The 27,360-nt window shown below is 40.0% G+C and overlaps 1 protein-coding gene across 2 annotated transcripts in view; it reads right to left on the bottom strand.

Annotated features, from left to right (window-relative positions):
- Positions 1–27,360, bottom strand: part of slit3 (slit homolog 3 (Drosophila)) — a 266,848-nt gene that overhangs the window by 98,223 nt on the left and 141,265 nt on the right. The window contains exons 5-6 of one of the 2 annotated variants that reach the window (XM_074674087.1): positions 18,854–18,925; positions 4,731–4,802 (exon numbers count right to left, since the gene is read on the bottom strand). In XM_074674087.1, coding sequence (XP_074530188.1) covers positions 4,731–4,802; positions 18,854–18,925 — 144 coding nt within the window. Of the gene's footprint in view, positions 1–4,730; positions 4,803–5,125; positions 5,254–18,853; positions 18,926–27,360 lie in introns of those variants that run through there. The other variant, XM_074674088.1, reaches the window with a different exon arrangement.

Raw genomic sequence — 27,360 nt, 5'->3', positions numbered from 1 at the left:
CATCTGTCCGTCTCTCCAAACCTGTTCACAGCAAAAAGGAACATTTTATCCAAACAAGTCCACCCTGAACTCTGGAGGCTGTGTTAGATTAGCAGAAATCAGTTCTTTGGACCAGCAGCCATGAATCAATGACATGTAAAAGCCCTCCATATATCCCACAGGAGCTGCTGGATCTCACACTCTCCATGGAAAGAGAGCTTAACTCTACTGTGAATTTGGTTCATGAAAAAAAAAAAAGAAAGAAAAATAAAAACAATTAAATAAATGAAACAAGAGGCTTTTTTATTATTTCATCATTGAGGCTTGATAAAATTAGTACGTCCAATAGAAATGAATGATTGAATCTTTCACCCACATCCCTACATTGACGATTTTTCAATTTGTTGAGTGACGAATGTTTGAAAAACCTTTAGAAAATCTCATAATTTTAACATGTTGTCCAATTTAATGATAAAAAAAAACAACCTATCACTCCCCCTTTGTTTCCGCGCAATAATTATAACGAGATTAATGAAAGTAACAAAGTCAAATCCATTTAGCATTTTTCAAAATGAGCCCGACTCCCCAATATTCAGTGTCTGACTTCTATGAAACATATTAAGCAGCTGAGATAAAGCCTGGTCTACCACGAAACAGTGGCTAATTAAAAATGACTACATTAATTAATGTGCAGATTCATTAGCAGCATGCATGCACACGCACGCACACACACACACACAAACACATGGTGCAATTTGATTATAATTTACATGATGTAAACACCCAGACAAACGTCTGATACACACGCATATCACTTGTGGCTGCCATCCCCAAAAGAGCCCCTTATAGAAAACGACAAACACCTGATTTTGACACTTCAAAAAAAAAAAAAAAAAAAGTCACACATTTTTACCTCCATCACTGCTCACTTTGGACACAAACGCTCATGGCTGCTAGCAGCGACACACTGACAGCTGAATATTTTCACACATAGTCATTCATTGATTCAGTTTTCTTTGTTTTTGTTTTTGTTTTGTTTTTTTTTAAATATGTGAGCCTTGCTTAACGAACCTCACTTTAAAAAATTCCACATTGATCATTTACTTGAGTACAAAAAAAAAAAAAAGGATATTTGAAATACTCATGTTTACTGATTAACTGATTTGCACATTTTCTGGCCTTCACATCGCTCAGGTATACACTGACGCCACATTGAGATTTCTTTTTATACTAGTGGGCACTACGTGCCACTGATCACTTTAACATACATTTCATGAACTACCCTGAAAAAAAATCAGACCCTAGATTTACCAAGGATTTCACAAACACTCAAAGATGCTGGAAGACTTGAGGCTGGTTAATAGTTCTGTGTTGACCCTGTGCTGTGGTGGAGTCTGCATCGCTCTGCAATACTCCTCCGAAACACATGAGGGCAGTTGGGTCCCTATGGTCATCAGGTCGCGTGTTTTAGGTCTTGCTAAGATTTTTTTCTTGCTTTTTCACTGCAATTTTAATCATTTATGTTGAATCTAAGCTGATGCACATTGCTTCATATCATAAAGTAACTTTTACCAGAATGTTTAGAGAGGAGACGTCGGAAGAGATGGCTGATTAACGGTGATCCCAGAAATGTTTTACATACAGGAAACACAATCACACTCAGCGGTCAATCACAGAGCTTTGGTTAACAGTGTTTAGACTTGTAGCTACATTTGGGAGACGCCTGTCAGTGTTAGAGGAAGTGCTGGAAAAGGGCTACGCGGACCTCCAGCGTTGATTCAACAACGAAGTATAAACTGGGCTTTCACTTTTACAGTCATATGCAAACACGCACGCACACACCATTTTTTTTTCCCCCTTATTTAACATAACTCTTATTAGTCTTCTATACATCATTAAAGCTACCCGTCAAGTTTCAGAACCATCAATTATACAAGTGGCACACAAACAGTCAAAGATGTCAGCAGTTATTCGCTGAACTAATCATTCCCTGCCAAACACACACATTTTACAGCCTGTGAGAACCTGCAACTGCATTGAACATTTTTTTGGCTCAAAACTGTTTTGTCAAAAATGTTTTATCCAAAACTTAGACTTTCAATTATAACCCGTGGTGCTGGTAAAAACACTCATTTTGCACCTTCTACCTCCTCAAAAATCGACCTAATGATACAGCAGAAAAAAAAAAACATTGTTACACATGCAGAAACACAAATACACTTGAGTTGCTTCCGTGTACAACAGTTTGTGTAACCCAAATACACACGCACACTCACCTACCTGATGGTGCAGTCACGTGACCTCCAGTCACAGTTATCTCTTTCACCCTGTTTTGTATCAGGGTCACAAAATCAACCCCTGGAAATGAACAGATGGGCTTGTGCATGCGCATGTGTGTGTGAATGCATTGTATGCAAGTGGATATGCTAAGTGTGTATATGTGTGTGTGTGTGTGTGTGTGTGTGTGTGTGTATGTGTGTGTTTTAAAATGCTTGAATTAAAGATCAGTCCAGCGGCAGGATTGCTTACTGTCATTCATGCCCTTTGCAGATATGCTAAGACGCACGCACACACACACACACACACACACACACACACACACACACACACACACACACACACCTGCCTTTATTAAAACGTCACATTCAGTGAATATACTGTGTGCTGTCATGCTGTCTGCTGTGAATGGGAACGGCTGCGTATTTACAATGAATTGTAAATCTGGCAGAGTACTCAGCTGTCGGGGTCTTATGAATTGCTAATATGTTGTATTGCACACTGCTGATCCCCTCTATCTCCCCCACTACCACTTCTGGTGTGAAAAAAAGTGGGATGGAGGAGTCAAAATAGCTAACTTTGCTAAAAAGAAAATAAAATGTGTAAAGACAATCATGTCAGGTCAGATGAAAGACAGTGGGATGGTTTTTTTTTAGCAGATACAAGCACAAGACAAGAGTAGAGAACCTTTTGCTCATCATAAACTTCAGTAGATTTTCTTTTGCCTGTAAAAGCTATGAGAACATTGACTTTCTACTTTTAAATGTGGTCCATAGCGTAGGCTTCCATGATCAAACCATTTTCCTCCGTGTTCTCAGCTCTCTTTAATCATTCATGTGAACACATTAGGCAGCACCAGACTGCACCAGGAGCAATCATACCTACTACAGCAAGACCTCCATCAAGACTACAAGAAATCTCAGAGCTTTGACAAATCGAATCCCACCAAAGATGTAGAACCTTCTCTATAAAAATGCTTCAGGCATTCAAATTTGGCTGATTTGGACAAACTAAGTTTTTTGAAAACTGAGTAAATGGTTTCAAATTTACAAGGAAGAAAATCCTCATTTGGATATTAACATCACACCAGAATGAGTTCTGTAGATTTTTTCTTTTTTCACCAGCAGCAGAATCGTTTTTTGTAACATCCCTGGAGAACATATTTTATGCATTTTACATAACAATCTCTTGTCTCTCCCACGATGCTGCCTGGCACAAAACATTTGTGAATGATAATGAAGCAAATTTCAGACAAAAGCCGCCAAATGCAAAAGCGCCCAATGTGTTCAGAGCCATTACTATTAAAAACTTCTGTTTCTATTGAGATGCCAACTTCATCTCTGTTCTAATATCTTCACTACTCTAATCCCAAGTTTGCTTTTCATGGATGCCTCTTTGTGAAACTCAACCATGTCCACTAGCAATTAGCATTTAGCTCGGAGGACAAAAGTTCTTCATGTTCTCTTCTGCTTTTTCTGTTTTTTTTTGTCTTCATTTGCATTCTTCTCTTCATCCTTGACTTATTTTTCTCAACAGTTTTGCCCTTTTATAAACATATTCAGCAGCAGCCCCAATAACCTTTTCTACCCTCAGCACCATTCTGCAGAATATGAACAAACTGCCAACAACCAAGACAAATGAAGCAATGCTGGTGCCAAGCAGCTGAAGCGAGGAGTGTAGTAATCTGTTAACTTTTTCCAGTTTAATTTTCAGCAAATTAATACAGAACTCTGTAAGCTTAGCTTTTTTCTGAGCAAAAATTATTAAAAAATTGCAAAAGAGACGGGGAAAGTGATGGGCGCCCAGAGAGTGTCGTCTCCCCCAACACAACCAGTTGCTGCTTACACCTCTGAGCATTGTGACAAATAAGCAGCTTCTGAATTTCTGGCAGATCAGACGAACAACACACATGAACAGCTGGATGCAATAACACACACAGCGCAGAGAAAGTGCAGGCGGCTGTTCCCTTCACTGTTTGTGTGTCGGTTTGTGTGGAGTGTAAGTCAAGGACATAGCGTTTGCTGGAGGATGAACAGGTATGCTACACTTCATCCTGACAAGCAATGCACTAAAGCACTCAGATGTTCACCTCAGGGACAAAAAACATGCAAAGGAACTATGTTTCACCCACAAAAGTGTCTTAACCTAAAGCTTTTCCTGTATTTTAGATGTACAGAACAAAAAAAGTGGGTGAAGGAGAAGAAAAGAAGGTGACACAAAAGTGGGTTGTGGATTTTTCAGATGAAAGCATTTAAGGATGCAGAAACTGAATAAGACACAAAACAGATCCGATAAAGAGAAGAGGAGAGCGCAGGACAGGTCCCTGCATCACAGACACCACACGCAGGAGAGGGAAGAGGGAAGAGGAGAAGAGGGGATGAGAGAAAGGGAAGGAGGAGGAGGAGGAGGAGAAGAAGGAAGAGGAGGAGAGAGATCGGGAAGAGTGAGAGGACTGGGTTTTTTTCTCTACTTACAGAATCTCCAGATCGCGCAGCGCTCGGAAAGCTCCATCTTCAATGCAGCTGATGTGGTTGCTGTCCAGTTGCCTGCACCGATCACACACACAAACACACACACACACACACAAACACAGAGAGAGAGATAGGAGAGTCAGGCGCAAGTATGCACGGTCCGCTCAGCTGGGGGAGGGACTAACAGGAGACGGGTTCCGTGAATGAGTGTGTGTGTGTGAGTGTGTGTGAGGTGATAGTGGGCTTAAGGAGGCAGGTGGGAGACACCAGCCCCCCCCCCCCTCCCTCACACACACACACACACGCACACACTTGAACACACACTCACACACACACAGACACACTCTAGGGATCCCCAGTCCAGACGCTAGCGCACAAGCTGAGGCTCAGTCTCTCACCTCGGTGCTGATGTGACCGGCCCTGAGGAAAGGAGGAGAGGAAAAGGAGAGCGCTGGAGAGGAGAACAGTGAGCTGAAGTGGCCTGCCTGGCGTCAGCCTATCACCTTCCTCCCCTGCCGATCGCCTGGCGCACACTGGCCACCGGGAGGGAGAGGGACGGGAGAGGTAGACGCGAGGAAGAGGAGAGTGAGTGAGCAGAATGCTCCTAAAGCCCACCCTGCTTGTCTGTTCTGTAAATATTAATTGCATTTTCTTCTCTCCCATCCTCCTCCTCCCCCTCCTTCTCCTCCTCCTCCCCTCATGTCCTCTTTTATTCTTTTTTTCCTCCCTCTGTAGTGAAAGAGGGAGTAATTTCATTACATTAGGCCAGCCAATCCATTAAGGGCCTTTTACCGGCTCTGTCACTGAAACAATTTCATTAAAAGGAAAGCCTCCGTAAATCAAGCTACAGTCACGACTCTGCCTCTCCTTCCCGTTCCTCTTCCTTCCTAACTCACTCTGTTTCTCTCTTAACCTAACTCTCCCTCTTTCCCCCCTCCCCCTCCTTCCCTGGCATGTGCGCCGGACTCCCAGATGCACCCTGCACCCCGCCATCATCCATCCTTTTGCTTTTACTTTAATTTGCTCAGCTTTTAGATATTCAAACCCCTCTTCCCCACCACCATCCATCCATCCTTCTATCCATGAACCCAACAACCTCTCTTTTTTTTCCACCCTCAATCACTACATCCATGCTTTTTTCTTTCCTTCTAACCATCTACATCCCGGTCTCTCCTTCACTTCTCTCCTCCTCCAGATGTATAGATCTCAGATGGAAGGATACAAAAGGGCAAATGTTCAGAGGTAACTTGTATCTTTAAGTCAGTCAGGGCAGATGGGTGGCATTTAGACCCTCTCACAGACACTCAAACAAGCCAACACACACACACACTGATACATGGAGGAGAATGTGTCACCAAACGCACGCAGGAAACATTCACACAAACACATAAAGCCCGGCTACTTACTATCTGCTCCCCAGACACTTGAAGATAAAAGCGGATCATTCCACCCTAATCTCCTCCTCCTTGTCCCTTTCCCCATCTCATCTCTCCTCCACAGGCTCCCTCTATCCCTAATCTTTTTTTCTTGGACTTCTTTCCTTTTTCCTCCTCTTGTTTCCAAGCATCCACCTCCTCTCCATTCATAATCCATTTTTTTTGCTCCCTCCTGTGCCCTCTCGTCCCTGATTCCCCTTCACCTTTTCTCTCCTCTCACCCCATCCATCGCTTGCTAATCCATTTCTACCCCTGCTTTGCTTCTATCAACCTTTCAAATCTCCCTTTCCTCCTTTTTTTCATGTGTCCGCTTGCGGCTCTTGGTTCAGTCCTGTCAGCTTTTTAACCCTGAGGAAGGTGGATCTCAGGGCAGGAGATGGGTTGCCTCTGTTGAGCGGTTGAAATTACATCAGGGCTTCTGGAGCAACTTATTCTTTGGTTTGTTTTTATATGTGCATGTTTGTGCAATAGTTTGAGAAAAATCGGAAGGAAAGGTAAGCCCGTGGAGGATGTGAAAAATGAATTTACTGTAGTACATCAAGAGTGCACCTCAAAATGTGGTTCCATTTCAAAGCAGTGGGTCAAAAAAATGTGAAAATAGACATTAAAAAGTTATTATACATCAAACATGATGACTTTAGAGTAGAAAGAGTCTTCAGAGTGATGAAAAAATATATTGAAATAGAAGATTTAGTTGGAAAATGTGAAAAAAGAAGCTAACCTAAGCCAAAATGATACAAGAAAGCCGTTCAAGACACCATGCACATTTTTCATGCATTTCTTTCTGATATTGACCAACTGCTGGTGGTAAACGGTTGGCACGGGTTCAGTTTGGACTCAAGACAGTAAATACCAAACAAGTCTGTGCCCACAGGCCAGGTTTGGCTAGGATCATAACTCTTTTCCGCCCTCCAAAGGCTCCCAGAGACTGATGAGATGTTATAATCTGATTCAATGCAACACAATTATATCAGTGAGGTGATCCAGGGATAAGTTATTTACAGACTTTGCCTAGCTGAGCTTGATTGATTGAGAACGACTGCTTAAAATCACCTGGATTATGAATATAGAGAGCTTCACCTGAGCTCTGTTTTATTACAGCACAATAGGTATGACCAATAAGGAGGTGTGCCCTTCTTACAGTGTTTGAGTTATATTCTCCTTTACTTGTCGAAAGAAAACTGTGAATATGAACATCTGTTTAATGACATGAGACTAAAATATAGCGAGTCCAGGGATCATACAGACATATGGCTGTGCCATGTTTGTGTGGGATGTAATTAAAAGTCATGTTTTTTTTTAGTAAGGCAAACTGGCGTGCAGCCCAATAAGCCATATGGAGACATGTGGCACTGCCAAAGTTGACTGTAGCTGCTAATGCAATACTGCCCTTTTGGTGTGAAGTATAAGAACAAGGTCCAGCTATGTGATCCGGCTAAGACATTTTGTTCTGTTCTGCCAAGTGGTGCGGCCAAGTCATCAATAATCATGCTTATGTATAAACATTGTGGTTATTGAGTGCCACCTCTGGGATTCAAGCAAACTTGATTTTAGCAGGCAGAGAGTAGGTGGTGGTTGTTGGAGAATGTGAGATTTAAATATGGACATCTTTTCCTGTTGGTAAAAAGTGAAGCCAAAAAAGGTGCAGGAGTTTAATTGTGAGCAAAAATAACTTTCAGTAGCTCCTTAAGGTGGACCAGTTTACATCAGAGCAAGATCTTCTGTGGGATTAAGGCAGGAACTCAACTGTAGAAAGTCAACTGAGTTTTTTAAAAATGTTTGTGACATTTTTTTTTTCCTTTTCTTCTCTGATCTGTTAATCTCATATATGATGTAGCATTAGAGCATTTGTAAACAGCAATGTCAATTACAATGTCACATCCCCCTTTTTAATCAAGAAATAGCTTCCCCTAACATGTTGCAAAAGGTAAAAAAAGTAAAAATGCCCATTTTTGGGGAGATACTACTGTGCCCCATTTTCCTGAAGTTTTTAAATCTTCCGTGAATCAGTTATTGTGATGTATCATTACATGATTTTCTAATAATCTGCCAATAATCTCACTATTTTAATATAATTGTTATTGCAGGCAAGTATCATGATTTATATCATATCATATCATATCGTGAATTATCCAGCAATTCCACTCAAAAGTGGAAAGTTACAAACAGCTACTCTGTGTCAGACTGTCTCTGTCTATCAAACCCTTGGGCGTAATTACTTACATCAGTGTTTGTTCTTTTTAGCCATAACTCTTCTCTTTGGTTTTAACCATCAACTTCCCCAAAACAAGGACATCTAGATGCTCGAAAGTTGGCTTCAACTTTGACCCACAGTGGTGAGAAATCAAATGAATGCTTTTATATGTTAATACTGTAATGAAAACTACCTTTTTCTGTTTTTGTATGAACACTTCCTGGAATATATCGATTAAGCAATACACCTACCATGCAAATAGTTTTGAAGTTTAACTCCTACAGATATCCACCCTCTAGAAACCTGACAATGAAAGTTGCATACTGTAAAAAAGCACTTTGGCTGCCAATGAGAGACTGCAATGTCTTTTGACTTAACACAACTCCACAGGGTTGTGTCTTTGAAATTAAAGGATATGTGTTCTATACGCACAAGAGACCTAAGATCTATAATTTACCCAGAATTGAGAATAACTGGTGCAGTCATATTGGCAGCCATGTACTTCATCTACCATCCTCATTCACAGTAAACGTTTTCATCATCTGTGATGTGATTGGATTCCTCTGACAGCTTTGTTCACCAAGCACTCTGATTAGTGGTGACATGATTGGTATCAATCTGGAATGAGGTTGTCCTTTGTGTTTCTGTGTGGGAGTGAGCACTCTGGGTTTGCACCACTGTGTTACACTCACAGTGATTGTGCATGCGCACTTTAGTGTTTTTAAACCATGGATGTTTGTTACAGAGGATAGACGGTGGGTTCCAAATGTGATTTTTTTTTTATATAATTAGTTAGTGTGTTTAATCATGTCTATAATAAAGCCTATTGGCAGAATGATTCAACTCTTCCCTCTGCCACCATCTGGAGAAGAGGGAAGCACATACACACATGAACACGCGGACAACAAGCCTGAATCCATCAGTCAGCAGCCACTGCTGAGTAATTAATGAAAAGACAGAAAGGGAAGGACGAGGCACTAGCTGTGTTTTTGCCCTGATGCATATCAACAAATAATACTTCATTCATTCTCTATTTTATTCTGGAGTGTGTATTTGTTTTGTGGTCGATTTGTTCTCTGAGTTGTATTGACCAAACCCCATCAGCAGGCTTTGGTATACGCACGCAAAGCAGTCTGTACAATCTGTACAGGGGTGCTAGTTCAGGCCAGTGGTTAAGGTGCACCCTACGTGCAGAGGCTGTGGCCCCCGAGTGGGTGGCTTGGTTTTGATCATAGACTGTATAATTAATGGACACAGTCTCCCTGACATTATCCGTCTGTTTCTGAAACGGTAAAATTAAGCAAATCAGGGATAGCAGCCATATTGGTAGTGGCAAGGGCTTAACGTACAGCTATAAGGTGCCCATCTGTCTCGTGACCTGAGCTGTGCCTCTGGTTGGGCGGTCTCGCAACCTTAATATCCTCTGAACTGTCCCGTTAGAAAAAAATTCACCCCCCCATGTGCTGTTTTTAACCAGGCTGTAACTAGGTTAATTTTTGCTTTAAATACGGCTTCTTCTTTTTTGGGGGGGCTAGGTGTATATGTAACTTCTACTACTTCTGGAGCCAGGCTTAAGCGGATGCTCAAGAAACAGCAGATTTTAGCACTTCTGCACTGTCTTGTATTCTTAGACCCATAACCCATACAGATGTGCCAATGTCTCAGCTTACATTGTCAGTTATCTGAGATGAGTAATCAAGTGTTTTTATACAACAGAAATCTACACTTGTTTATTTGTCTTTATTGTTTCTCAGTGACTGAACATGTGGCTGATTTGTGTTGTCCCTCTTCAAGGATAGAATGCAACTCCAGTGAATAGTGGTATATGTTTTATAACTTCGAGAAATTAAAATACCCATTCGTTGAGAAAAAAAAATAGGGCATAGGCTTTGACTTGCAAATGCAGAAGTTGCTTTTAGAGAAATTCAAGGGTAAAGGAAGTCATGGGCTTCACATGGTAATAAGTCCAACTCTTTCGTCTGTGTATGAGATTAATTTATGCTGTCAAGTGGCTTTCAATCCAGGTCTGTTTTGCAAATCAAATGAGACAAACTGAATACTAACTCACATTTGCTTAATAATGATCGATGGTTTTATAACCCTGTTAGCGAAAACATTTAGATTCTAACGTCAAGTCAAACCTGGTACGATCTAAAAGATCCAAGCAGGATGTTTTTGTTTCTTGCTTTTTTTTCTCCATTTCTATCTTAGACTACCACACATCACTGATATGAATATACTGGTGATAAAAGGTGGTAGAGAGCTGTCAACACTTCAACTCAAACAGAGTTGAGTAATCTGACATTAAATGCACCATTATCACTGTATATCAGATTTTTACCACAAAATTTTATTGCCCCCCAAAAAAAATGGATGGCGACGGAGTGCCTCAATTTCTGTCCTCTGACATTGTTTGCACTGAATTTGGTGCACACTGTGTGGTAAAGTTAAGCTAGTTAGTTAGTTTCTGAGTCTTCTTCTCCTGGCCTCTTTTTATATGGAAGATTGCCAGCATCTCAAAGAAAAACTACTGCCCCCATATACGAAAATCTACCATTACACTTAATTTTAGCTCAATATCAAATCCTTGTTTTTATAAAAAGACAGTTATTATCAAACCAAAATATATTCTGACATATCCTAAATTTGAGTAAACAGTCTCAGACTGTGTCTGCATTTCTATTGATCCTTTCCTGAATGCAAGACATAATCCGTATAGATGAACACTAGACATGACAGATGACTGTTTACTGCTTCTAGTGCCAGAATAATTTAATGATTTCTAAAGTGGGCCATTTATAATTCTTAAATCATTGTAAACCCCACTCACTCAATTTTTGACTGAACTTATCAGGTTTGAGGTAAAAGTAAAAACTCTGAGCAAACATCTGCAACAACAGAGAGAGGGTCAGAAATGTGTGCGTTTTCATGCACACAGACAACACAGTGTTCTCACCTCTCTCTAAGGCGCTGTAGCCATAATTCAAACAAACGGCCATCCTGCACTGCATTGTGGGAAGGGAAGCGTGAAGTGTGGAGGCGTTTTATGGGGGATAAAAGAAAGGAGAGGGTGACAAGAAGGAGAGAAAGAAACTAAATCCATGTGGTTGAATCTTCTTTCTAGCTCATGTACGGTGCTGTTGTATTGTCCGAAACATTACATATAACATCCAGTGAATACATTCCTCCAAATTCCTGGAGGTACAACCAAGACTGGCGTGTGGATGTTGAGCATGGGTGGACCTGGCAGGAGAAATGAATTAAATTTGATCACAATGAAAAAGTGTGTAAGAGAGCGAGAAGGCAGGCAGATGGAAAACAAGGTGCGATATGAGGATGCGATGGCTGCTGAAGATAAAGAGCGTGTCTGTGTAGGCACTGAGGTGTAATGTGAGGGCATATGAAACAGCTGTACCTTATCTGATGCCTCCATGCTTCTCTGTAATCCAACCACAGCTTTATGCCTCCCAGCATGACTGAGTCACATATGTTGTGATTTAGGTGTGAAGATAACTGTACACATACAGTAACTTTACACACATTTATCTCAGCAGCTATGTTTTTTTTTCTTCTTTTTTTCTTTATAGTCAACAGTGGCCAGCTACTGGACATGATCTGTTTGCTTAGGTCTCAAGAAACCAGTTTGAATGGTGCTATAACAGAGTCTTGTAAGCCTTTTCCTATGGCAGTGCAAAACTCACTAAATAATTCAGATTTTTTTTGGTGAGTTTTGTTGGAGCTTGAGGTTTGTGAGTGTATGATTTCCTTCTTCTAATGAGCTTTCTCGCCTTTTTAATACCTTCTTTCATTTGGATTTTATGTTTATGTGAACACAAAGCTAGCACTTTGGGTTGTATTTGAGTTACTGACGTAATTGTCTGCCTTAATTTTAATTGTTATGTCTTCAAACCAGCTTGTCTGAAATGGCCTCACCCTGCGGGATAAATAAAATTTAAATTGAACTGAATGAGGTGTTAGCCCCTCCATTAAGGCAAACTCAATGCAACATGTGCAACACTGCCTTGACTCATGACACATATTTGTATTCTTTAATGGACTTCTCAGCAACACGCAGGGTGGTAAATGTTAATGAACATCCTATACATGGCTAATTGAACTCCAGCTTTAACAGCTTTGCCCTGAGATTGTCACTTCAAATGGTTAACTTTTTAAAAACCTATCTTTACATCTTTAAAACAGCATGGATGAGACAGACCTGCCTGAGACCACAATGTTCTTTAATTAAATAGTTTCGCATCACGGGTGATAATGAAGTGCAAGTAGTTGCTGCTAACAGGGATGCAGACACTGAATGAGTTTCAACTCAAGCTGAGCAAAAGGAAAGAAAAAAGAAACCGGTAACAGATGTGAAGCTTGCAGCACTGAACATCACAAAACAGATGAGTGAAAAATGTCAGGGTGGTTAGAGTTAGATAAAACCATCTAAAGACAGGAAGCAGAAAGAAAAGTAAGTCATTGTAATTTATATTGTTCTTAAAGAGGGGGTATTGTGCTTTTACTTTTAAACTTAATACTTTCCAGCTGATACCTTCATAGAAGTTTTTTCATGATTTACAGCTTTTTTTAAAAAAAACTATTTTTTTCACTCCAGTGTTTAGCAAACCATATTTCAGCCTCTCTCAAACGCTTAATTTTAGCTGTTCTCTCTTTATATCTCTTTGCTTCAAAAACCCCCTCCCCTCTGATTGGCCAGCCCTCTGGAGGCCTGTCAAGGGCAGACCTATGGGTGGATCTTGGTGTTTGAGGCCAGTATTCTAATACAGGAAACAGTGAGTAGATTCTTATGCCATGGCCCCATCATTACAGCAAGTCTCATGAAGATCTTGTGCTATTTTAAGCAGTTTACAGACGGATTCAGGGTGGCTTAAAAGTTAACACACATTCAGTTTGAAGTTCCAGCATTCTTATTTTAAATCTAGGTTTAAAATATGGGAAAGCTGAATACCCCTCTTTAATGCTCTGAGTCTTTATTGGTTGTGCTTTCTATTTTTTTAGTTATAAGGTGGAAAGATATGATGACGCTATTTAACTCTTTTCCAGTTTTGGAAGTTATAAAGCTGGGTCCTTAATAAAAGAACTGGGTTTTTCTCCATCCCTTGAAACAATATGCTTTCTTTTAGATTGGAAGAAACATTTACTCTTCTGCTCTTTGGCTCTGTGACACACTCAGGAGCACCAAAGACATCAGATGAGTTTGATGCCAGAGAAAACATATTGTAGGACATTCACTGGCGTTGTTAATGTAATGACTTTTCTGGCAAAGCCAGACAAAGCCGGGCACGACAAGACATGATGGGACGAGAAAAGATTTCAAAATGAAAGAGATTTGATATGAGATTAGATCCAATTAATAACATTATCTTTTGTATAATAGATAAAATCATTGAAAAATGAAGTTTATTTTAAAAGTACTGGCACTACTTTCCATCCACCTCAACTCCACATTTACCTTATCATGTATAGTTTGACTGACAGGCTGAGTTTAGGTGATGACAGGAGTAGCAGTCAGCACAATGTATAGACAAGAATACACACAAACACCTAGGCTCAAATCTATGGCATATACCTGTCTCCATAGGTTAGCACATGCCTACGGTAATCGTATTTGCCAGTTTCTTGGCAGTTTCCGCAAAGCAGTCAATCTGATAGCAGGGCTGAGAGGGTCCTTGTGTGTGTGTGTGTGTGTGTGTGTGTGTGTGTGTGTGTGTGTGTGTGTGTGTGTGTGTGTGTGTGTGTGTGTGTGTGTGTGTGTGTGTGTGTGTGTGTGAAGAAGAGTGCAATGAACGCCGTAGGATACAATACTAGCCACCAGGCAGCAAGAAAGGGAACAACAGAAAGAGGGAGAGAGGTAGAGACAGAAAAGGAGAGAAATAGAGAGAAAGAAAAAGAGATAGGCAAAGAAGAATGAAGAGAAAGAGAGAAAGAGAGAAAGAAAAAGAGAGGGACTAGAAAATCAATGCTATGTCCACCAGGGACAGAATGTCATGCCATTTTTTTCCTCAGTGGTGAAATGGAGGACTGGAGCCTTTTACTGCAGGAGTCACCTTGTCTAATGGAGGGAGGGATGGAGAGGAGGACAGAAAAAAAGGGAAAAAAGGAATATTTGATGATAAAGAAAGAAAGTTCAAGGAGGACAGTAAGCTGGAGGGATGATGGTAATGATGAAGGGATGGACGACAGATGAGTGGGAAAAATCAAGAAACTTGGGGGGTTAAAAAAAGGAAGGAAAAAGAAATAAAAGATTTTTTTTTCCAAAGTGAAATTTCATGTCCCTCTAAGCATGTAAAGTCTCAGCTGGGTGAACATGTGTGAAAGGCTACAGCATCAGTTTTTCTTTATCAACTATTCTAACTGATGTTCACAGGGAGAGGCAGGTTTTTGGATTTGTTAGGGAACCTGGTGAAGACATCAAGTGATCACCAACATCCATGCATCTCATTGTCAGAAAAGTGTGCTCAGATAAAATATGGACATTTTTTTTATAAATATTACACAACACATACAATGTATGCATGTATTATAATAGACGAGCACAATGGGTTCACTAATGCATATCTTCTCTGCATTACATAACTTCATCAAATATTAGGTTACACTCCAAGATATATTACGGTTCAATTTGCAAGCCCTGTGTTTACAATTCAGTGAAAATGAGAAAAATTTGTTTTTATCCTAAAACTACATATATATACAAATATATTCTTTACCCCAACTGCAGTTGGCTAAGGGGTCGGCAGTCGAGTGAGCTGTGGTCACATACTCTGAAATTCTGGTTATACTTACACATCACCATACATCAGCATGTCTCTAAAGACATACTACATATCAGAATGAACAACATGTTTAGTGTGATGGTAATGGACATTATAATTAGCCTAATCTGCTCTTTGGAAACCAATGGATGACTTCACAAAGACATCTGAGTTTTGCAGTTTGCAGTTTGCAGACTTTTTTTTTTTTTTTCCATTTTCCATATTGTGCTTGGTTGCATGTCTACTGGGAAGTTTGATCACATTAGCATCCACATTTTAAGGCAAAAAAAAAATATATATATATACTAATAATAATCAAAAACTCGATCACAAGTAAATAAAGTCGTCCGAATCTGAATAACCAAAAATATGTTTTTTTTAGAAATGAGACTGTTTCTCAAAAACGAAGAGTTAAATCAAATGCTTATCATAACAGACTCAGAGCAACTTAAAGTTTATTTAATGTGCATTAATCCGTAAAAAAAGAAAATCATTTAAGCTGGTTAAATTAACTTTGAATTCATCACTGTTTATAGATTGAACCATGTCGAGTATGTGTAACAAATGTTTGTTTGTGTGTTGTTCCATTTATTTTCAAGAGGAAATCCACGTTTTCACCTCACCTCTACCTTGTGGGGTAGAAAGCAAACTCAAAAGAAGAAAAAGAGAAACAGAAGAAAAAGATCAATTGAAAAGACCAAAAGGCTCAGACAAAAGACTGAAAGACAAATGATGGGATAAGAGAAACAAGAAGAAGATAAATGATGAAGGGACAGTAAAATTGTTAGCTAGGAGGATGGCAAATAAAGACATGATGACAGATGGAGAGAGAAAGCAGGAGGTGATGAAAGACCCAGTAAGTAGGAAAGGATGCAGTTTAGTGTGGAAAAAAAAAGAGGAAGGCAAACGTGGAAGAGGAAAAAGGAGGAGGAGAAAGTGAGAAAAGAGGGGAGGGAAGACGAGGACAAAAAGAGTGATCTTTACAAGCCTGAGTCACTCCAAATTTTGGCAAGAAAAAAGTTAAACGATTCACTTTGTAGGTCAAAGCAATTTACCGGAAAACATTTTAACGGGGAAAGAGACAATTTTACTGTCAGATTTGATTGATACGACTTTATGGCTTTGGCAGAAAGTGGGGAGAGAGTGAGGTGTTAAAAAGGTAAGGGCAGCTTTTTAGAGTGGAATACATCCAATGTGCAAATTCTGGGAACCTGTATTGTATTTCACCCCCTCTTCTCTGAAGTGTGTCAGTGGGGGAACCATAAGAGACTCTGGGCACACTGGCCACTTCCCGTACCAGTAAATACAGATCAAAAACAATCACCTCAACATCATAACTGAGATTTTCTCTGACCTACCTGAGTGAGCTGAAGTTAAAAGATATAATGTCTCCAATGTGAGAAGATAGAGTGGATTAAACCCGAACTCAAAGGTTTGGCGCCCAGCCATGAGGTCTGACACCTGCTCACTTATATACACTCACATACTAAGTCATACACACTCAGCAGTATAAAGTACAAGCACTTTCAGGTCCATTTAACTTGAGAGTAATAATCTCCTGTGGACTTTGGCATCCATATTGAACTTACATTACACTTGGGAGAGGAAACTAAGCAGAATTGCTGATCTGTAGCAAGATGCATATTCATCAGATCCCAGATTGCCTGATGAAAAAGTGTTTGAAGAACATGGACTTTAATTTAAGTGTAGAGTTAGAGGTGATGCATGGGTTTCACTGCTTGTGTAAATGCACTTAAAATAAATCCCAGCAGTTTACTCTCTCTATCTATTCACTAATCTTTGTTAATCAGGGCTTTTCAGTGTCTTCAGGGCGACACAAGACTCTCTCTACTTCCAGTCAGGATTATGATCACAAGACCACCTGTTAACAATTTGGTACACGTTACACTTTTCTTTCACTGTATCCTATCAGTCTCAGCTGATCAACACAGCAGCAAACTTTAGTTTACACAAAGAAGATTTGGTGCCAGTGGGGTTTTCTTTTTTGTGTTATTTTTCTAATGATGGCTAAAATATGCAATCCCAATCCCAAACTCTGGGAATCAGTGAGTTTTTATCATCTATTCTGATTGTTCTATTCTATTCTATTCTGTTCTATTCTATATCCTCCCACTATTGAGCTATCTTGTGATAAGGACTTTGTTTACCCCCAAGAGTGTGTCTTATAGTTTCCTTTGCAGCATCAGGCAGAATTGATCAGCTGTTATTGATGACAGACATTGATTAGGCAGTGTATTGATCACACTATCGGTGATTGGGCCATCATTAATTAATGACAGGGAGGTATTGAGCGCTTGACGTGAGGACAAAACCTCCCCTGACAGGGGGAAAGGGAGAGGAAGAGAAGAGATGAAGATGGGTGAAGTGGGAATATTTGATAGCAAAATTGGAAAAATGAGGCTGGTAGAATAATCTAAGAAGTGAGAATAAAAACAGTACAAGGATAATCTAAAGAGAATGATACAGTTTGTGTCAGATTAGGTCAAATCTAAAATTTGAAATGTTTTTTTGGGAAAAAAAAAGGTCTGGATATCTGGAAACAACGTGATACTTTGTTTTTGTTCACATGACACCCCAAATTTGAAAACTGAGTTGTAGTACAAAATCTTTGGTCAGTGACAGGTACAAAAAGTTGTGAGAAGGAATTTGTCCTGATAGATTTGTTTGAACAAACAACTGTAATTAGAAAGCACAACATGTTTTATGAAGAGCAGCTGTGAAGAATTTCTGAGTTGATTTCTGCCGCCCTAGTGAAAAAAAAGTTGTGTATGCCTAATCTGGATTTGGTAATCCTCTGAGAGTCTGTCTCTGATCTTTGAAAAAAAAATAGGATGAACAGGAAACTGGACTAACTGATCCCAGAAAGAAGCAAACGAAAAAACACATTTCATCACACATATCTAGATTGAACCTTTCAGAATATCCGGCGGTGCAGATATTGCCAAGCGCTTTAGGACTGCGCTTAAGGCTAATCACATGAGGTTAGCCTTAAACGGATGGTGGTGGGTTCTAATCCAACCCACAGCCTTCCTCCTGCATGTCACTTCCTACTCTCGTCCTATTTCCTTCTCTATCCACTGTCCTCTCCTCTGATTTAAGGCATAAAAAAGTCACCCTGATAAAAATAAAAAAAACAACTTCAAAAGAAACAGACAAAAAAAACATAAAACAACCTGGCCCACAGGGTTAAATCTTGAGGTATAACATACCGGTGTGGTGTTCAAAATGAAAACTGCATCACTTCCTGATGAATTCTGCTGTAGAAGCAAGTCATGGCAGGACATATAAGCTAGCTAGCCCGTTTACTGAGCCTTCTTCTTCTGCTGTTTCTTAATCTTCCCTTCATTTTACTTGAGGCTAAAACCAGTGCAAAAAACAAACAAACAAAAACCACTACCACCCATTACAGAACATACAGAACATTGCAGAAATAACTGAAATTTACTCTGAAGTCAAGTGCCGATTTGTTTTCCTACATAGATGAAGTAATGTGGACAGGACAATTCCTTCTAATAAGATTCTCAAAGATCTGCATCATAAAAAAATTGCCATCAGTGCAAGAGGAAAGATGCGTGGCTATATGAGACTTTGTTCTTACTGAGGTAAAATGGTTAAATTAAACCATAAAATAAAAAGCAGATCTTCTCCTTCTTTGAGATATTACCAGGGCGTGGAACAAAGAACAGGAGAATTTGTGCTTACAGGTTCTTGACACTGGTGATTCCTCTGAAAGCCTTCCTTGGAACCGCTTGGATCTGGTTCTCACTCAGGTCTCTGCAGAAAGCGGGAGAGAGAAAAGTGAGAAAAGAGACACAGAGAGAAGACATTAGTTGAGGTATTCCAAGCACTCAAAGTTATATGGAGTCAAATGATAAAACAAAACCACAAGCATTTGATCTTTTGCCAAACACGTACACACTCACACACACACAGACGCACACACACCAAGCCAATTACAGTACAAAGGCACAGAAGGAGAAAGAGACGCAGAGAGAAAGGGGGAAGGATGATGTGACATTTATGATCAGTGGAACAATTTGGTCCAAAGAGCTTCAAAGACAAAAGAAAGTATCAGAAATACTGCTGGCACCAGTCCATCTATTGCCTGAAAGAGCGTGTGTGTGTGTGTGCGTACAAATATGTGTGTATGATTGATGCAGAAGCAGTGGGTAAGAGTGACCATGAGCATGAGGAAAGGCGAGGACGTTCTGAATAGAAGAGCAGAGTTTGTGTCTGTTGAATGTGTGGGTTTTGCATGTTTAATGTAAACGTCTTTTTTTTCCCTTTTGTATCTCCAGCAGCGCAGTGTTGCCATGGCAGAAAAATGGAGCAATCACATCAAGTCTGAGAAACCACGCACATGCATTCTGATTCCACTGCAACTTTATAATATGTTGTTCTCTTCTGCTCTGCAGGGTTTTTTATTCTTTTTCTCTTTCTGTTTAACACACACAGCACAGCTACACTTTTCTTTTCTACCTTTTCCTCTTCTGTAATGAATACAGATATGAGCCAAATGATTTCTGACATGACACGACAGCCTGGCCTTAACTCTATTAGTGTTGTTTGTTGGGGAGAAGGTCTGGCAGGCAAACCAGGTTCAGAAAGCACAATGTAATTAGGGAGAGAGGACGAGAGGTATGAAATATCAGACAAGCTAATCACCTTATAGTCCTGCCAGTCAGGCCAGAGTTACACACACTCACACACTCACACACACATAGATATGCACACTGAATGTTCTCACAGAGCTAATCAGTAGAAGAAATACACAACCATGCACGTTCGCAACATCAACACACACTCAGATCACCAAAATAAAGTTACACAAAAGAGCAGCAGACCCTTAGCTAGACGTCTCTGTTTGACCTTGAAAGACACACACACACATTCATGCCCACACACATGCCCACACATAAACACACAGCATGAAAATCAGCTAACCTCTTTGTTGAAAAAGGTAATTATGCGCCAACTACATTCATAATATTTTCCTGTCACACAGCTAAAAATCGCTGCGTCCTATTGGTCGTTTTTTTCAACACAATTACATGCACAAACATGCAACGCCTGCACATACATGCGTTTTAATGCTCACACACACATACATCCTTCCTCACATACATACTGTATACGCTTACCCAGACTAATTAACACGTACACAGGGGGAAAATTGGTTGTGCATTATTCCAAAGCCAATCAACTTTTATTAGAGCTGTGAATGTTAATTGGTTACTCGTGTTTGGAAAACAGAGAACTCATTTTCTCAAACTAACAAGGCTTCATCGTTTTAGACGTTTTGCTTTCAGCGCTGTGTTTTTCGACCTCGTTCCTTTTTTTTTTTTGTTTGACAAGAGATGAGCGCTCCCTCGTTCCCTCTCTGCAGGCCTTGATGGGAAAAGTGTGTGCCTGGCATTGTATACGCTCAACGCTCAGGAAGTCTGTGCCTTTATGCGCAATCCTGCACTGTGCTTGCGGTACTGAAGGTGCACAAAAAAGCAAACATTTGACAGGCAGGAATGGTGTTATGATATTTTAATGTGCAGCACAGACGGAAAAAATTCTCAGTGTTTACAGTTTGTGTTCGGAGGGTTTTGACACATTTTTGGTTGTGTTTGGATTTTCCTAAAAGGTTTTCTCCTTTTGGTCTTTGTGGTCCCCGATCTGAGAGTGACAGAGCAAAGAGGAAACTGATAAAAAAGAAAAGCTGTTATCACTCTTTCTCTGTCTCTCACTATCATCCTCTCAGTCTAACCACATAACTAACTCCACTCATATAGCTGTCTTGTTTTTCTCTAGGATTTGCATCTCTTTAAACTGTCCTCCACTCAATGGACTGCTGACAACAGAGCAGAGAATGATAACCACCAAAAAAGAAATCCAGGAGGATAACATTAAAGTCATATTTTGAAGGAGTTTCATGCCTAATAAATCTTTTATTATTTTGTTTACCCACCATGATGTTTATTTGTAATACTTCCTAACAGAAGGACAGCCATCTGAGTCAAATAAAAGCTGTTATGGGGCTGTGTGTCTCTCTGTCGGTCTTTATGAATCCAGCTGAGTGACTGACAGCAGCTCCAGGAGGCCACAGTTGGCTTAAAATGTACAAAGCTCTGAATGAGGATTTCACAATCCTGTTGGATACTGATTGTCCATTTGTTTACAATTGGTTTGAGGGTTATGGAAATGTTTAATGTCTTCGTTCCACGAGGACGTCTTTCCACTTCAGTGGGGATTTAAAAGGTGCAAACAAAAAGACACAATGACATTTTCTTGGGGCTGCAAAATGACAAGATTTTATTTTAATGAGAACAGGATGTGATTTCTGGGTGATTTCCTTTAAATGTGTTTATGGTCAAATGAAGTATGTGTTGTTCTGTTAAATGTGTTTGGAGTGATTGTGAAGAACTGCTGCAAGCAAAACTGCACTTCATGTGGGTGCTAGCTTGATAAGCTTGAAAGAACAGAATCCTTGAGGTTGATTTTCTGTGGAAGGATTAAAAGATTCTGGGATTACCCCTGGTGAGACACTGGACAAGCCTTGGCATTACAAATTTGGTTAAACAGATTACATTATTATTAACCAATAAAGACACTAAATAACAGCTCGAGGTCATTTTACACATTCAAATGAAGAAAGTTTTGGTCACAACAAAAAATGTGTCTTTCCATATGTTTGTTGAAGAGGTTGATTGGTCATGTAGCGCTAAACACTGTGGCCTCAAAGCAATTAGCTTCCTGGTTCAATCAAATCCCCAGTGTGAATTCTACATGTACTTTGCCCCCCACCCCACCCCCGCTACAAATACATGCTTGTTAGCCAAACTCGTGGCTCTCAATTTCCCAATAGTTGTCAGTGTGTCTTTCTGTCAGTCTATATGTTAAACCTATGATTGGCGACCTGTCCAGGGTGCACCCTGCCCGCTGCACCATGACAGCTGGAAAAGGCTCCAGCCCTACTGTGGTTTTGATCAGTTTTGCAGGTATACACTACAGATGGATGGACAAATAAACCTGTTTGCATGGGAAAGAACATATGGGTTAAATCATAGAATAAATTTAATATTTTAGACTATGTATAAATGACATCATCCTTATGTTTTGTTAAAAGATGTAATGAGGACCGAAGACTGCAGTTGCAATATTGGCAATACTGACCGCATCTGACTTCAAATTTACAGAAACAGACCGTGAGGTGGAGGTCAGGCTTTAGCCTTGCTGCTTAGTAAACAACATATCAGTCAAATTTGCCATTCTCTAAATTATGTATAAGTAAAGATGACTCTTCATTTTAACACTTAAGTTATTAAATCCCTGATCCTGTCTAACTGTTATCATTTGAAAAATAGAGTGTGGACACCAATTTTATTCAGTTTTACTCTTCTGATAAGAGGTCACAGTTGTAATTCTTCTGTCAAACTTGATAATTTATCATGAACTCAAATGGGGTTTCCTCAATTTTTGGAGCCAGCCTCTAGTGGACATTCAAGGGAATGCAGGTTGAGGTACTTCCAGAATAAATTTTTGGCACCAAAGGTTGAAGCTTCATTTAAATCACATATTCCCCTGCAAAAAAATATTATTTTACAAGAAATAAAATCAGAGTTAGGGAAAGAAAATTCTTGAGAGATAATAATTTTTTTTTCTCCCTAAAACTCTCTTAATTAAAAACATGCCTGCTCTTATGTCTAATCAGACTTGATTATGACTCGCACACAAACACACTCCAACAATTGTGATCACTTTAGGTTCCAAATTGTGTTTTAATCTGATTGGTTGAGAAACATTAAATCACAAAGAATTAAATTAAAATAACCTAACAAATCAGGCTCACTGAAAATGTCCTCATAATGAACCCCATTGATCAAAGTTGCATGCTGATTAGGAAAGTATGCTTTCATATCTCAGTTTGGCTCACCTTGTGCACAGGCGGATATTACAAATACATCTTTCCTCAAACGTAATGCGTCACTAATGTCTGAGCACATCCAGCACACCACGCTGTGTCATATGTCTTCATGTAAGCAGTTGTCCTCTCATCTCTGTATGAGTCATACCTGCCGACCTTTGAGCAAAGCGAAGGCTATCATCAACGAGAGACCCGGCCTGCGATCCTTGAAAAGGACACTCACTGATAGACTACCCACAAAAACACACAAACCCACACACACAGCCCATTTGGAAAGCGGGGTTGATTTGTACAACAGCGTCTTCCAATCTGCTCCCACATTTCAATTATTGGATTTAGCCTTTTTAGTTCTCCTCTATTGCTGCAACGTTGGAGGGGGAGGGCAATTAATCTCCAAAAATTCTATTAAAGAGACGGATGGCTGTTTGAATTATACATCAGTTCTATTAGGATGACAAATTTTGTAAATTATGTGGAACTGGTTGTGAAAACAACTGCATATCTTCCGAGGAATCAGGGGATCTCAAGAAGTGGATGAAGACAAGATAAACAAGAAATTAAGTTTACTAAAGTTCACGTCACAAAAGTGAGGTATGTGGAGAGGAAGAAAAAAAAAGATAACCAACAAAGAGACAAAGAAACAATACATGTACGAAAAGTAGGGAATATTTAAAGAAGACACGAGAAGAAAAAAAGAAGAAGAAATGAGAAGAAACCAAGAAAGAAGATAAAGGAACCCCTTCATTACTGCTCTGCGTTTGTCATGACTTCCTGTGTAATTGACTGATTAAATTTTCACTAAATGTCTTCCAGACCTTCCTCCCTTTCACCACAAAGACCCCCCAACCAGAGTTCCCTCAGCCGAGGCCTCTCGTCTTTGGGCACAGTGACTCTCTGTGGCCCCTGGAGAGATTAAGGATGACAGCGGGATGCTCCTGGGTTAGGATAGCGGTGGTGGTTTTGGTGTGTTTTCATGTGTGTGTGTGTGTGTGTGTGTGTGTGTGTGTGTGTGTGTGTGTGTGTGTGTGTGTGTGTGTGTGTGTGTGTGTGTGTGTGCTCCCAGCTATCACCTTCTCCATATTAAGTTCCATTATTCATGTGAAGGGAATAATAACACTCGCCAGGTCACTCTTTGCCACTTCGGATATTACAGTTAACCCTTAACACACAGACACACACAGGCGCTAAATGCTAATACTTTACACACACATTGTGCATGCAAACACATCTGCAGCACACTAACATGAATGCAAATCCAGAAAAAATAAAAGGAATTCCACTTCTCCAACTGTCAGTCAAACTTTCCTCCCGGGCAATCACTCACTGCACTTTTTTTGTGTAGCAACAGAAACCAGATATTAGATGGACCCTCCCTCAGGCTCATCCTGATATTAGCCAGAGTTACTCTGAACCATTAACCTGCAAGCAGAGGGGAGTGGAAACAAGCCTGTTTGATTTCATGTGTGTCTTTGTGTCAGAAGGCATCACAGGAGGTCTCAGTTAGACAGAGATGACAAGGAGGGCGGCAAAGGTGTGTGTCCATGTGTCAGGTAGAATTTGTGCGACTCTGCGTGAGAGAAACAGCAGGCAAGTGGGAGAGGGGATGGGCCACAGTGGACTGAGTGCAACTCTGTGTGTGTGTGTCTTTTATTAAAAGAAGAGCGACTGTAATGGAAGAAAGAAAGAGAGATGACCCTTGGCTTGCCTCCAGGGGAGGGATGAAAAAGAGAGAGCAGAGGAGCAGGAGGAAAATTGAGGGTGAGGAAGAAAAGGGAAAGAAAAGGAAGACAGAGGTGGCATCGTTTTTTATTTTTTTGAAACCTGACAGACCCTCGACGGTTAGCTTAAGCCTCTTTCGTCTTTCTACCCATCTCTCTTCCTCTTTCCCACCCTTCCTGCTGGCTCACTTTCTCCTCCGACGCCTGTCTCTTTCTCTCTCCCCCCTGGGGGCTGTAACTGCATTTAATATTGTTCCATAAAGAGAGTAATAAATATCGACTGCTGGCTAGCTCATATTCTCCCTTGTTTTTTAAGGCACTCCACTGTAGGGTAAAACCAAAGTCAAGCAGCAGGTATTAGGCTGCTTACTGCCTGGACTGTAGAAGTGATCAAATATCCTGTGGCATCTGTAACCTTCTGATCTGTTCAAGTGTCCTTTAAAGCACTTTAACATCCTGTCAGTGCTGTCAGAATAAATACAAACAGAAATGTTTCAAACCAGGTACTGTTTGGTGAAACTTTGAATAGTTTCAACTCTTAAAATTCCAATTTAATTTATTTCCTTAATCCAATTGCAAAATTGAAAAAACTCACAAATGCGAGCTTTACATTCATTTGAGATTAAAATCTGCACAATTGCTGTTGGCCTTTATGAATAAGTCTCTTTGCATATTCACATTACAGAAGCAAACAGGTTGCTTTGCTGTTTGAAAGGGGGCATCAGGGTGAAAATAACTTTTTGAAAAATTCATTTTACTGGATAAATGAAACAGATGAACTAAAGCATGAATTAGTTTGTGTGAAGACAAACTATAAAACTTTTTTTTTTTTTTTTTCCCCAACATCACACCTAAGACATACAGCTCCATGCATTCAAACTTGGAAAATTCCCATTACAACAACGCTCCTCACCTCTTGGCCACAGAAGCACTCTACTTGAGTGATTTGACTTGTGCCAACAAACTGTGGGGATAAATTACCCAACATGCTGGCAGTGTGTTGCAGACAGTAGGACTGCAGAGTGAGGCTCGGATATTTTTGAAGTTCTATAGTAATTTCTCAATGTCACATTTTGTCAGAAGTTGGTGCTAAAGATTGATGATGCTCTATGAACTCAAGTGCACTCTCAGTCTTTACATCGTCTTTCTTCTGAGGTTTTTCGACTTCAACACATGTGCGAGTGCTTAGTCGATTTTTCTGATTTTCCAATTTCTCTTAAAAGGTTTCATAGTTTTCTTACTTCCTGATACATGTAGTGATTTATAAACTATCCAATCGAAGGATGTAAAATATGGATCAAAATCTCTGCATTCCTGTCCTAGAGCTGTTTAGTTCTTAACCTGAAAAGATTCAAGTGTTGTAAATACTTGGCATGTAGGGGTACAGCTTCATCAAACTGATTTTAAAACTGTGGAAGATCACATACACAGAAGGATATTTCAGAACAGTTTTTAGCGTGACATCCTTTGATTGCACACTTAACAATCCCGAAAGACCGCTGCACCACACACTTAACATTAGGGGCAACCATTCCAGCGACAGAATCTTACAAGATCAATCAGATTCATAAGACAAACAAAAAGTGTTCAGTCAGAAGAATAATGGTAAATAACACCATGAGCTTGTCTTATTTTCACTTTCCACTTGGCTCTAGGTACTGTTTGTGTATGTTGCCATGCTCTTGAGCTGTAACATCCAGTTGACGACACTTTACAGTCAACTCCACTCATTGCTTATTGCGGGCATTCCACTGAAGGAAAACTGACTAGGAACCATTAATTTCAAACATATTTATTTATGATCCTAGTTTGGGGAAGCACTGACAATATGCATACTGATACCAAAGAGTTATTTATTATTAAGATGAATAATTGCTTATGACAAGCCTTTGATCAGGTTAGAACTCCCTGGTCTCTTTGGGAGGCCAACTGGGCCGTGGACTTACTAAATTTCTGACATTTTGCTACCTACCTGATGTTCAATCTTTTCTAGCACACTGTTCTTACTGCTGCTGTCCCTGCATTCATAAATCATCTGAACTGCTCTAGAAGTTGCTCATCAAAGCTATCACACATCAATAACAGCAGCACAGCAGACTTTACAGTTACAAAACCATGGAGAAGCCACAAAAATCTGATTTTATGAGTCTACTGAGATGTCCAACTTTGCAATTTAGTCAATAACAGAAGCACTTTCTCGATGGTATCAGAAAAACTCTTATTTTTTGGCATGTATTTCTGTGCTTTCCGCCAGCATTTCATTTCTACAAAAGCTACACTTTAGGCAAATGGAAAATGTTATAAAATGTACTTCCCATCAGATGCATATTGCCTTTAAAGTTTGTCCTCTGTATCCTGTAATAACCTCACAAAATGCCTGTCCTACAGATTCCCTTTTTGCCTTTCTCATTCCAGTCTTTGTAATTCTTCATCAGTCTTTTGACTCGGTGCCCTTGCCTCGTCTTGTAACCTCGACTCATCCCTCCTCTTCGTCTATTCAACCACCCACCCGCTCCACCATCCTTCCCCCTCCGTTCCACTCTTCTGTGATTTAATTAAGTGGGCGCTTTATGAATAAA

Source organism: Halichoeres trimaculatus, unplaced genomic scaffold, assembly GCF_033239565.1.
Source record: "Halichoeres trimaculatus isolate MK-OKI-2021-1 unplaced genomic scaffold, fHalTri1.1 fHalTri1_scaffold_7, whole genome shotgun sequence".
Classification (NCBI taxonomy): domain Eukaryota; kingdom Metazoa; phylum Chordata; class Actinopteri; order Labriformes; family Labridae; genus Halichoeres; species Halichoeres trimaculatus.
Note: the sequence above shows the minus strand (reverse complement) of the source record. Positions and strands in the feature narration are given on the sequence as shown.